The 12797-nt window shown below is 47.6% G+C and overlaps 1 protein-coding gene across 8 annotated transcripts in view; it reads left to right on the top strand.

Moving 5' to 3' along the window:
• adgrb1a (adhesion G protein-coupled receptor B1a) overlaps window positions 1-12797 on the top strand; it is a 67069-nt gene that overhangs the window by 31539 nt on the left and 22733 nt on the right. For 6 of the 8 annotated variants that reach the window (XM_029839105.1, XM_029839099.1, XM_029839098.1 and 3 more), the window contains 10 exons: window positions 784-948; window positions 1277-1441; window positions 1574-1738; window positions 2272-2436; window positions 2515-2616; window positions 2705-2811; window positions 2895-3089; window positions 3297-3365; window positions 5525-5633; window positions 6438-6581. In XM_029839105.1, coding sequence (XP_029694965.1) covers window positions 784-948; window positions 1277-1441; window positions 1574-1738; window positions 2272-2436; window positions 2515-2616; window positions 2705-2811; window positions 2895-3089; window positions 3297-3365; window positions 5525-5633; window positions 6438-6581 — 1386 coding nt within the window. The remainder of the gene's footprint in view (window positions 1-783; window positions 949-1276; window positions 1442-1573; window positions 1739-2271; window positions 2437-2514; window positions 2617-2704; window positions 2812-2894; window positions 3090-3296; window positions 3366-5524; window positions 5634-6437; window positions 6582-12797) is intronic. The other 2 variants (XM_029839104.1, XM_029839102.1) reach the window with 1 other exon arrangement.

Below are 12797 nucleotides of genomic sequence, written 5' to 3'. Positions count from 1 at the left end.
TGTCCACTGCACATGTAGGACATTTACAGTGCACACGTTTAGCAAAATGAGCCATCACTGGATTCATTTCCACATGATCCCAGAGGGAGCCTGAGGTACTCTCCTGATGACGAGGCCAGTCTGTCAAGCCCCCACACTCACTAAAGTGATACTCCACTTAAGAACACAGCAAAGGTAAATGGGTGACATTGGAATTAGGCTCAAGAGTGAAAAACAGATGGGAGCTGAAGGAGGAATTCTTCCAAACAGACACTTACATTCGCTACCTGGCCACAAAGTGAAAAAGTTGCAGCAAGGTTGAAAATATGATCCGTAATGTGTGATAATGCCTTTAAATCACTCCTAGGAATTCTGTGTGAAGTATCACTTTAGACCAGCCTTACCATGTCCTTGATTCCAAGACTTTTTCCAAGCTGGTTTTGATAAACTTGGGAATGAGATATCTTCATTGGCAACATCAGAGCCCCCGCAAGAATGGCTAGTAGGGCAGGCTGGGAGTTGTTTTGGTGGCCGCTTCCATCCATAAATGACCTTGGATGAGAGAGGATATGTTCCTTCTCTCAGCTCTTTTGTCTAGTAAGATGGAATTCTGAGTGTCATCCAGATTTGAAGGACTCTTTGGAGCGACCTCATTCAGAGATTACGCCTATGAAGGATACGGCCCCAAAAATGACCGTCAACCAGCACCCTTCCTGTTTTGGCTGCGTCCTGCATGTTAATTAGTTTTGGCCCTTTCCTTGTCCTCCTCTGTCTCCCTCTATCCTCAACCCCACCCCCCATTAGACTCAACGTCAGGTGAGGAGTGGTCAGCGTGGAGTGTGTGTTCTGCCACATGTGGGGAGGGCTGGCAGAGTCGTACTCGTTTCTGTGTGTCCTCCTCCTACAGCACCCAGTGTAGTGGGCCGCTGCGCGAGCAGAGGCCCTGCAACAACTCTGCCGTTTGTCCAGGTAAGCCTCCCACCCTGTCCTCTACTGCCCCCATTCCGCTCTTAGCCCAGCGCTGTCCTGAACCCTAACCTGGCCCATCCCACACCCTGCAACTTCCTTCCTCCAGCACTTCCATGGGTTCATGTGCCGATTACGCTGCTGTACAGGTGTTTAAATTGCCAGTAGCAGCCAGTGTCATCCCATCCGTATCCTCGGGAGATGGTCCCGGACCTTCCTATGTGGACTTTCAGGGAAATATGATCAGAAAAGATAAAACTTCTTCAGAAAGAACTTGTGTCTGTTTATGTCTGCTTATTTTTAAGTCATATATCAGCTCCTCTGATTCCAGTGAACGGCGCATGGGACGAGTGGTCACCGTGGAGTTTGTGTTCATCAACGTGTGGCCGAGGTTTTAGGTCGCGGACTCGAACCTGCACACCCCCCCAGTTTGGAGGGGAACCGTGCGTTGGCCCAGAGAAACAGACAAAATTCTGCAATATAGCAGTGTGTCCAGGTATGGAAAAAATGGTGCACAGCCCCTCAGGTGCACACACATGCATGCTTTACCCGTTCACCAAGAACTCACACATGCGCTGACTCTTGTTTTTTCTGTCTGTCTGTCTGTCTGTCTGTTGACCAACATTAGTGGATGGTGTGTGGAACGAGTGGTCCAGCTGGAGCTTGTGTTCGGCCTCCTGTGCTAACGGGACCATGCAGAGAACCAGGGAGTGTAACGGCCCTTCATATGGGGGCTCCGAGTGCAGAGGGGAGTGGTTAGAGACTGTCCACTGCTTCCTTGGAGAGTGTCCAGGTGATTCTGACACATGAGTGTAGAGCTGGACAGTGAGAGAACGGGTTTCTGTACAGCTGTGTTGCATCTTCAGGTTCATAGCTGCTTCGTGATGTTAAAGACTTAATCAGATGAATGTGTCTCATGCACAACTATCGTGTGTCATGTCACACGTCTTTTTAATACTTTATTAACTCAGACGGCATATTCTAATACTTAATACTTCCTTGAATATGAATGGAAATCCATCCAGGCAGTGAAAAATATGCACTGAAGTTAAAAATATCTGACACTTTTTCTCATTTTGGATGATTTGATCAACAGCTGAGTCTCTCGTTCTCATCCAGCTGACCTGGCAGCAACGGTCCTTAATTGTAATGTTGGTTTGTGGGTTCAGCTTAAGGTGGTGTTTGAAATAAATGAGTATTCGGCTGGCTGCCAGGCTTCGTTAGCATCACAACGCTACAAATTACCCGTAAATGACCCGAACAAATGCTGCAGTGAAACCCACCCATGTGCAGTTCCATCGTGCACTTACACACATTTGTGTTCAGTGAACGGAAAGTGGCAGCCGTGGTCGTTGTGGTCGAGCTGCTCAAAGACCTGTGGGGGCGGGACCCAGCAGAGGAACAGGGTTTGTTACGGACCTTTCTTTGGAGGTCAGTCGTGTCCTGGAGAACGAGAAGAGGTCCGGTCCTGCAGCGAGAAGAGGTGCCCAGGTGAGTGGATGGGGCGAAGCTGCACATGTTAGCTGGGACTTGTTGGCGTTACCTTATTTGCTGCATGTTTGTGAGCAGAACCTCATGAAATTTGTGGAGAGGACAACTTCTCCAATGTTGTGTGGAAGATCACTCCAGCTGGGGAAACAGCAGCTGTCCGCTGCCCTCCCAATGCTATGGGTGAGCTGCACCTCCATCCTGCAGGCTCTAACATCCACTAGGCTTTACAGGTAAAAACCATCTTTTTATCTTATCGCTCTTCTGGCAGGGCTCATCCTGCGCCGCTGTGCCCTCGATGAGGAAGGCATTGCCTACTGGGAGAACCCCACCTACATGAAGTGCGTTTCCAATGACTATCGAAGTATACAAACCTTGGTGAGATACCCTTCTGTCACCCTGAGTCACACATTGTTCAGTTTTTCTCTGTGATGTATCACTGATGTCACTTCCTCTTTCAGACACGGGAGCACTTGTCTAAGGCACAGCGTGGTCTTGTGGGAGATGGAGTGTCAGAGGTGATGACCAAGCTGAAGGTGACATCCAGTGATGGGACCAGTTACAGTGGTGACCTGCTGGCCATTTTAGATGTCCTAAAGAACATGACAGAGATTTTCAGGAGGGCGTACTACAGTCCCAGCAGTGCAGACATGAGAGTGAGTGAGAGGGTTTCAACCACCATAAAAGCAGCTAATCATTGAGCAATGATTAGTGTTTCCTAATAAATAGGAAGCAATCTTGGGTTCATTTGTTATTATTCCATTGTCTTGACTCTGGTCTCAGAGTAACTGAATGTTCATAGGTTCTGTGATAAGCTGTTGAGAGGATTTTAGAAGATGCATCTCATTTCTTTCTTTTTCCAGAACTTTGTTCAGTCACTTTCCAACATGTTGATGGATGAAAACAGAGAAAGATGGGAAGAAGCACAACTCGTAGGTGTCCCCCTCTATTCTCACATCACCTCACCTGTAATTTTCTGTGTCAGCACTCAATAATAGCAGAGCAGAAATGGAGGACTTGATTAGTTAGCTGGTGTGACAAGGATGCAGGTGGACAAGAAAACCACCTGTGTCATCACAGAGACGGCAGAGAGCTGCTGAAGCAAAGAAATAACTACCGCAACAATGGAGTCAACACCCACTCGTCCATCTGGCTCATCTCCTGCATCAGCATCTTTGCTTCCTTCACTACTTTCCTCCAGAAGCTGAAGTTAAAAATGCACAAGCACCAAAGTTTTACAGTGGAGAAACAGCAACACTTCAGCTCATCACCTTGTTTCATCCTTTTACTGCACTTCATCCAGCTAAAAACCTCATTTATGGTCTACATCTCTGCACAAACCGACTGTGGCTTAAACAGCTCGCTAGAAACCAAAGATGAGAACAGAGCAGGATGTTGTAGAAGGCTCGTCCCCGATGTTGATGTTAGAGGCTGTGGAAATGAAAGAGGTCCAAATCAAATCAGAATTTATTTACACAGTACTTTTCAAAAATTGAATTGGCACAGAGTGCCTCACAGACAGCAAAAACAAGAAAAAAGGGACCTTCCCTCCCCTCGCACAGACTCAGTCATACACATACACAAGGACACACACCAACACACAGTCCTATACACGTGGGTGTGACATGGCTGGGCACATGTAAAATCTATAGGCTAAGGGACCAAATTAATAGCAAGTAGTAAATTGTACAGGAATGAACAGGAGACATAAAAATGATTTTACAGGGAAGTCCTGATGAAAAGGGTGGATCTGGATCTTGTTTTAAATACATCGAGTCTCTGCAACCATGAGGTTCTCTGTCTTCTCCGCTGTTCCACAGGGGTCCGAACCTCATCACCTCCTGGGTGGTTGAGTTTTGTTGAGAAACCTGGAGAGCAGGGCTGAACAGTAATCTAAACGGCTGTAGGTGGAAGCTCGCAATAGCCTGCCTTTGTGATGCTTTTAATGAGTGGAATCAAACTGAGCTCAGAGTCTAATCATCTAACCACAACTCTAACCCTAACCTTAACCCTAACCCTGTCCCAAAACCCTAACCCCTAACCCAAACCCCCAAACTCTAACTCTAACCCCCCCTAACCCCAACCCAAACCCAATTTCACCCCCCTTTTATCTTCCTCCCTTATTAACCCAGGGACTGGGGGACAGTTCTCACCTTTTGATGATTTGATGGTTGATGCACTTCCTGTTTGTTGTTTTTCATGATGGATTTGCATCACTCTTTAATGGCACTTATTTTTTAGCAATTTTGCACTACTGCCCCCCCACCACCTTTATCTAATCTTTTTACTATCTCCCCCAAAAAAGAAATGATCTTATTCTTAACAATAACTTTTTAATGTTCCATTTTTTTCATTTACATACTGTATTATCTATTTCATTACTCTTTTTTTAAAAAAGAAATGTAATATCTTGGCCGGCAGGAGTGAACGGCTCTTTTCCCTCTGCCCACCTGGACATTGTCCTGAACCTAGATCCCCTTTGGAAGGTACCAACCCCAACCCTAACGTTATCCTGAGCCTTAATCCGACTGCATTTTCAAACATTTTAAAGTCCTCTGTTCCTATATTTACACTTAAAATATTTGCAAACGTTGCTCAACTCGTCTGTTAGTGCTGATGTTTTCCATCTTCCTAAAAGAACATCAGCCTCAGAAAATCCAGTTAGCAGCTGCAGCAGAACATCTGTTTCCTCTTTTTAGAGTCAAAGCGTCCACAGACATTAAGACACAAACATCCCATAAAATGGCAGTAGATTTATGATACAGAAGCATCCCAACTGCTCCATCTGGTGTAGCCACATCAGTTAAGCTAAACACACACACACACACACACACACACACACACACACACACCCACACACACACACACACAAAGACGTACGTGTACCTTAATAAATACAAGCAAACAGACATTGTTGAAGATGTAGAGTCAAAAGCTTGAGTAAAGTTGCTGATATCTGATCACTGATCACTTCCTGCAACAACAGGAAAAAGTTGCTGCTGGTTGATGATACAACGTTTCAATCTGGCCACATCTGCAGCTCTCGTCCATCTTTTTCACTTCATTCTTCTTTGTCTTCCGTGTCTCTCAGCTTGGGCCAAACATCAAGCAGCTCTTCCGGCTGGTGGAGGACTTTGTGGACGTCATTGGTTTGAGGATGAAAGCCTTCCAAGACATGTATGAAGTCACCGATAACCTAGGTGAGGGTGGTGCAGATGAGTGAAGGTCCTCCTGGTTTCCTTACAAGGCTTCATTACTAAAGGCAACATCAGATGTGATCACAAATTAGGAAAGAGAGCAACACAGAGAAGCCTGTGTCGAGATCACATGATGGGTGAGCTCCAGCAGGAGTGATGCTGCTGTCTGGAGCTCACAGCCTTCACAGTGAACTATGATTCACCCTTGATGTTGAACTGGCATTTCAAGAACAAGCTGAATAATCTGTTTTTGCCCATAAATGAATTTTTTATCTGCTGACAGGCAGCATCTGACACCAGGACCTCGAGACAGGGCCCGATTATTTACTGTCTTTGTTTCAAAAAAGTGACTGGTGAGGTTTGGCATGTGTTTAGCTGAATATTAGCGTGCAGCTTATTCATGAAGGCTAGAGAGAGTTTGGAGGTTACAGACCAGGAGTTAACCTGAGAAAAACTCCTAAACCCAACATTAGCTTCTTTATTTTAATTGTCACACAAATTCTTCCATGAAAGAATAAAATTTTAGCAAACAAAAGTGTCATCGATGTATTGCATTCATCCATTTATTCCTCATGCATGTGCTCGTGGCTGTTATTCCAGTTTCGCGTCTTAACGATAAGGCTATTTTGTGACAGCAATTTTCAAACATGAGTCACTGCTGAGTCATTGAATGTCAGAAAGATTTTTTAGGTCCTGCTAAAGAGGCAGAACTCCATCTACACATGTTGGACAGACAGGAGACAGAAGATCCAAAGAGTGTAAAATGAATTTAAAGAAAGCTTCGAATGGTCACCTTTCTGTGTTCAGTTTTGAGCATTCACAAGAGGCCAGTGGCAGCTCATGGAGATATCAACTTCCCGATGAAAGGCTGGAGGGGAATGGTGGACTGGGCTCGCAGCTCAGAGGACAGAGTCACCATCCCCAAGAACATTGTGTCTACAGACAAGACAGGTGAGCACAGACACACTACGGCCAGTTGTCACATGTTGACATGCTGTTCCAAGGGTTAGCATTCAGGGTGGGAACTTCAGAGGAGAAAGTAGAGTGAACAAGATTGTAAGATAAGGTTCTGTGTGCGTACTTTTAGTGGCTCTCTACCAAACACTACAATTATCAGGCACTATGATGTGTCTGTTGACATATTTATGTCATCTTGCTGTCACATGCTGTGTCCGAAACCACTCCCTATACCCTAATAGTGCACTCGATAGTGTGTACGCCATTTTGAAGTGAGCATCGCTGTACCTACAATGCACCCTAACTCGGAAATGTATCCCATCAGCCTTTACGGTATCACGTGACACCGTAAAGGCTGATGGGATACATTTTTTTAACGTAATTTCCACTGTGCGGTTTGATATAGGAAATTTCTGGGAAATAAGAAATCAATGTGTAGTTTACAATTGTTTTCAGTAGGGGTCCAATATGATCATCTTAAAATATTACAGCATAAATGTGTGAAAAAAAAAATCAATCAACCTTCACTGCCCCCCCCCCCCGCCACTGCCCCTCACTTAAAATTGTTCTTCGGAATCATCTTTTCCTCACCAGGCGACTGGATCTCAGTTAAAGAATATTTACAAAGATGAAAAGTAGCTCTGGATCCATTTCTTGATGAAAAATTGCTTTATTAAATGGTTATTGAATACACCTCTAGGTGCTACTTGGACGCATCATCAGTGATGAACCCGAGGTCATAGAGTGTTTCAGGTCTTTGATCATCCAACACCCTCGCTCGGGCGACCCAGCCGGGGGTGATCAGCTCCCGACTTGCGTCCAAGTGGCCCACTACTCCACGGATCCCCCCGCCGGATCCATAGCCATCTTGAGGCTTTCTCCGCAGCCTCTATGATGGTTTTGATGGCTCTTCTGCACAGCTGGCCTTTTACTCCAAGGAGTTTTAGGGTGCGGGGTAGTGATTGGCCAGCAAAACCCCGGCACCCTACCTTGACTGGTTCACGGCGGGCTTTCCAGCCTTTGTTCTGGCACTCGATTACCAGATTGGCATATTTGCGCTTGTTGGCCTCCTCCAATCTGTCTTCCCAGGGGACAGGAAGCTCAACCAGGACCACTTGCTTCGTTGACTCTGATGTTAGCACCATATCTGGGCGGAGTGAAGTGGCCGAGATGTGCTCTGGGAACTTGAGCTGTCTTCCCAGGTCGACTTGCAGTTTCCAGTCCCGCGCCATGGCGAGAAGCCCTCCAAAGGAACTTGGCTGTTGTTGTGCCTTCTCCCCAGCTCTGACAAAGGTGATGGACTGCTTGGGAGTGTTCTGGTACTTGCAGTTGTTGATTGCTGCACTGACTGTGTCTGCCAGAGTCCTAAGCACCTGGCCGTGATGCCAGCGATACCGTCCGTCCTCCAAGGCCTTCGGGCAGCAACTGAGGATGTGTTCAAGGGTGGCTCTCTTTTTGCACAGCTGGCATGCCACAGTGGCTGCTAATCCCCAGCGCTGCAGATTGGTTGGGCTTGGGAGAACATCATATACTGACTGGATGAGGAACTTGATGTGCTGGGGTTTGAGTCTCCAGAGCTCTGGCGAGGTGAGTTTTCGCTGTTCGGCGTGCTCCCACCTTGTCCAGGCGCCTTGTTGGTACATAGCCACCATCTTGACCCTCCGATCTTCCTCCACCTCTGCTCTGATCTCATCCTGAACCATACTCCGCTTCTCCCTCCCTCTGGCTTTGTCATAGCGGGGTATGGGGAAGCTGCCAAGTCCCGCCCGGCCAACTGCCATATTACCCTCCAGGATGTTATGCTGCAGCCGTGCCTCTGCTCTGTCAACGGCTTTCTGTGCCTTCCACTTCCTCCCCGTTTTCACCAGGATTCCTGCTGTAGCAACTTTCGTGCCGGAGGAGTCCCGGTACATCATCAGCTCCCTGGCGCGTGTGACCATAAACTCCTCTGACAGGCCGCTGATTGGAAGCTGCAGCATGGTGGAATGGCCATACAGAGCAATGCTACTAAGGGATCGAGGGAGCCCAAGCCACCTGCGGAGAAACTGGCTGATGTTTTGTTCCAGCATCTCCACTGTAGACATGGGCACCTCGTAGACAAGCAGGGGCCAAAGGAGTCTTGGCAAGACCCCGTGTTGGTACATCCAGGTTTTGAATTTCCCTGGTAGCCCCGACTTGTCTATTGCTGTGAGCCATGATCTGCTTTGGCTTGCAGGAGTGCGTCTGAGTCCCTCAAGGAGCTGTTGAAGACCTTGCCCAGGCTCTTGACACGTTTTCCCATCAAAGTTGGAATTGGTGTCCCTCCTAAGGCAAAGCGGAACCGGTCGGCCACCTTGCCTTTCCTCAGGACCAGAGACCTGGACTTGGCGGCTAGAAGCTCATCCTCGCCCAAGAGATGAGCCGCTCTAGCCCCTGGAGTAGCCATCTGCAGCCAGGAACAGAGGTTGTCATCACTGTAAGGTCGTCCATAAACGCTCTTATGGGGGGCTGCCAAGTGCCAGATCTTGACAAGGGGCCTCTACCTTCCACCTCAGCCGACTTAACGATCATGTTCATGGCCAAGGAGAAGAGCGGCACCAAAATAGTGCAGCCTGTTATAATACCCTTCTCTAGGCGTTGCCAGGCAGATGTTAATGATCCTGTTGTTACCCTCAGTTGGAAGTTGTTGTAATAGTCCAGAATGAGGTTGGTGATGGTTCCTGGCACATGGTGTCTTGTCAGTGCTGTTTCGTTGAGCTTATGGGGGATGGATCCATAGGCATTTGATAGGTCTAGCCAGAGTGTTGCCAAGTCGCCTCTGCTTTCCCTTGCCTCCCGGATCAGTTGGGAAACCACACCCGTGTGCTCTAGGTATCCCAGAACACCTGGGACCCCCCCCCCCTTCTGTACTGAGGTGGCTATGTAACCCTTCTTCAAGAGGAAATCTATAAGCCGTTCGAACACTATCTTGAAGAAGATTTTCCCTTCGACACATAGCAGCGAGATAATTCGGAACTGCTCGATGTTACTTGCATCCTCCTCTTTTGGAATCCAGACTCCTTCTGCAGACCGCCATTGAGTGGTGACTCTTCCCCTGCGCCAGATCACCTTCCTGATCTTCCAGAGTCGCACAAGGAGTTTGGGGCACTGCTTGTAGACTCTGTATGGGACTCCACTGGGGCCTGGGGAGGAGCTTGATCTTGCCGCCATCACTGCTTCTTTGACCTCTTTTAGGGTGGGCTCGGTGGTGTTGAACTGAACCACAGGCTCTGGCCGCTTTACCAGTGCCTCGCATGGGCCGAGATCTTGTTCCCTTAACGGATCACTGAAGGTGATGTTGAGGTGGTGGTTAATCTCCTCTACAGGACACGTCAGGCTGCCGCTCTTCTTCTGTCCCAGTAGTCGCTTGGTGAAGCTGAACGGGTTGGTGATGAATGCCTTGCACTTCTTGACCCTCTCCTTTCCTTTCCTTCTATGCCATTCAGCTCGCCTGAGCTTCCTCCTCAAGATCTGCCTGAGCTCAGACAAGGCATTTCTCTCTTCCTCACTTGCTGCCCTGAACTGCCGTTTCAAGGTCTTCAGTTCCTGCCTCAGTTGACTGATCTTGTGCTCCTGCCGGTTGGGTCTTGCTGATTCCTTTCTCGCAGGCCTTTCTGTCACCCCAAACCGTTCTGCACCGATGGTTGTTATGAAGGTGCACATGGCCTGGAGCTTGTGGTCCACATTTCCCTTCCCTGTTGTCTCCATGATCTTGTCTATGTCCTCATCCAGCTGAAGCCACTCCTTGTTGTTGGCGGCAGGCCACTTAACCCAACGTTGTTCTGATTTTCCACTCTGCGGGAGGACTGGTGAGGCTTGGAGGTTCCGGACACTGTGGGGTGGCTCCAGGCCTGGCTCCTCCTCCGTCTGACCAGGAACTGTGACGAGCACTTTTCCTGTAGTGCTGTCCACTGCCCCTGTGCATTGCTTTACCTTCCCTCCCTTCAGGCAGGCCATCTTGGTCTGATGGATTTTAAGACCTGTCGGGTTTTTGCACACCTTGCCGCAGAAACAGACTGTGCTCGTTATCGATTGTCCGTTAGCTGGGGTCGTTGCCGGTAGGTCAGTCTGATTGGGATTCTCATTCCCCCCCCTCTCTCGGGAATCCCTGGGGGTATGTTTCGGAAGGGTTCTTTGTAGCTTGCTTTTGGGTGCTCCTTCACAGGAACTGCAGTTCGGGGTGCTAGCCCTTGCTGCCCCGGTTGCCGTCTTTCCGTGCTGTCAACTGTCTCTCCAGTCGTCACCATTCTATTCATGGTCGTCATCCAGACACTCCCGGTGGTCACTGACAAGGCCAGACATGATAGTTAGCCAGACATAATGTTTTCACCACAGCGGAATATTACTTGAGAATGTGCCATCACGTCTTAGCTTGAAAATGTCAAGGGACACTTATTATTTTAGGTAATAAGTAATAGTAATTTTATTATTATTGACATTAATATTTATTTAATTTTCCTATATAAAGTTAATTCTAGCGTAAAATATTGCATTTCCAAAAAAATGACCTCTGAATGTGTTTGGGTGTGTTTCGGATGGGTTAAAATAATGAAATGGACCTGGCCACTTTTACCGGCGACCGGTTCGTAATTATTATGTGACACCAATGATTATGCACACGTCAATTTAGGTGCGCCGTAGTGTCCGAACGATCATTTTAAATTCAGTGCACTACGTAGTTCACTCCATCCATGTCCCCCATGTAGTGAGTAGGGAATAGGGAACGAGTGTGCGGTTTCGGACACAGCGATGGTTTGACCTCTGCCAGAGGAAGTAGCAGTAGCTGTACTGAAAGTCACTCAGCATGCTTGTTAGCCATTAGTGTTGGTATTAGTATGCTAATGAAACAATCGACAGTCATTATTAACTAACGGGACCAATCAGAAACAATTAGAAACAATTTCCTTACCAGAGGTTCTATTTCATGCCAACCAGGATGCTAGCAGTTAGTTAGCATCCTGGAAAAACCTCAATCAATTTGTCATCAAATCTAAGGGAAATACTGAGTTTTGATTTGTTTTACACAAATGTGCTCGTAAATGACAGGAAGTCCGTGTGATGAAAGGATCCTAGCATATTTATCTTCACACAGGTGCTCCAATCCCACTTCAATTTTATTACCACAACTTCAGTTACAGTTTAGACTTTAGTTGGGCTACAGAAACCCAAAACAATCATGAGTGGCAGGAAGCACTGTCTCCAACAGGAAGAAGCCTGCAGCAGCACCAGGGAGACACCTTAACTGATAGAAGGTCAGGAAAAGGAGGGAGAGGAGGGACGATCGGAAATTTGGGCGGACAGAAAGAGGAGAAGAAGAAGAAGAAGAGACACTTGGGCAAATATAGATTCAAAATTAGGGATTGTGAGCGCGGTGGGAGGACAAAACGTAGTTCTGCTGTAGTTAGCTTGCCAGTTAAGAAACAGATAGCTTATAGCTGCTATAGTTAGCATATAGCTGCTAGGAGTACAGTTTAGTTGTAAATATGCATACGTTGGTATCAAAGAGTCTGTGTGTCAGAAAACACAGGCGTGTGAGAGCGGAGCGTCATTAGCAGTTGATGCTGGTGCACAGCAGAGCTGAGAGACGCACTTCCTGCGTGGCTCTTTTCAGCTTCCAACATCCATTATAGTAAAGAGTGAAGAGACACGCGTTCACACGTCTGACGATGATGCTGTCTGACAGAACAAGACAAACGTTAAAGTTTGATGATGTTACCTCGGTGCTCACGCTGAATGGAGGGTGTTGGACTAGCGGGAGCACATGCTCTGCTGGAGTCCACAGCTGCCGGACGGGGACATCTCCAGACGTTCACACCTGATGCGCATCACTCTGTCGGGAACAGACGCTGTATCAATAATCTTGAACAGAGCTGTGCAGAGTGGATGATCCCCGGAGCCCCGGCTCTGCCTGATGGGGGCTCAGCTGTTGCCCCGGAGCTGCTGGAGCTGAAGAGCTGGATGTGAGGAGACGGTCCAGCAGATGGAGCGCTGGGTTTGTCTCCGCCTCAGGCTCTTCTCAACCTTCACGTGTTCCAGCAGCTGACTTTTGGTAGATTCCTCCTGATTTTAGTGCTTAGCTCTTGAGTTTTACTGAGCCACATCATGAATATCTATTTCTTCAGAGATATTCAGTAAAACTGCTCAGTAATCTGGGAATAAACATGCAGATCCACAAAGGAGTCAGGACCAGGA

This window comes from Takifugu rubripes, chromosome 7 (genome assembly GCF_901000725.2).
Source record: "Takifugu rubripes chromosome 7, fTakRub1.2, whole genome shotgun sequence".
Taxonomy (NCBI): domain Eukaryota; kingdom Metazoa; phylum Chordata; class Actinopteri; order Tetraodontiformes; family Tetraodontidae; genus Takifugu; species Takifugu rubripes.
Note: the sequence above shows the minus strand (reverse complement) of the source record. Positions and strands in the feature narration are given on the sequence as shown.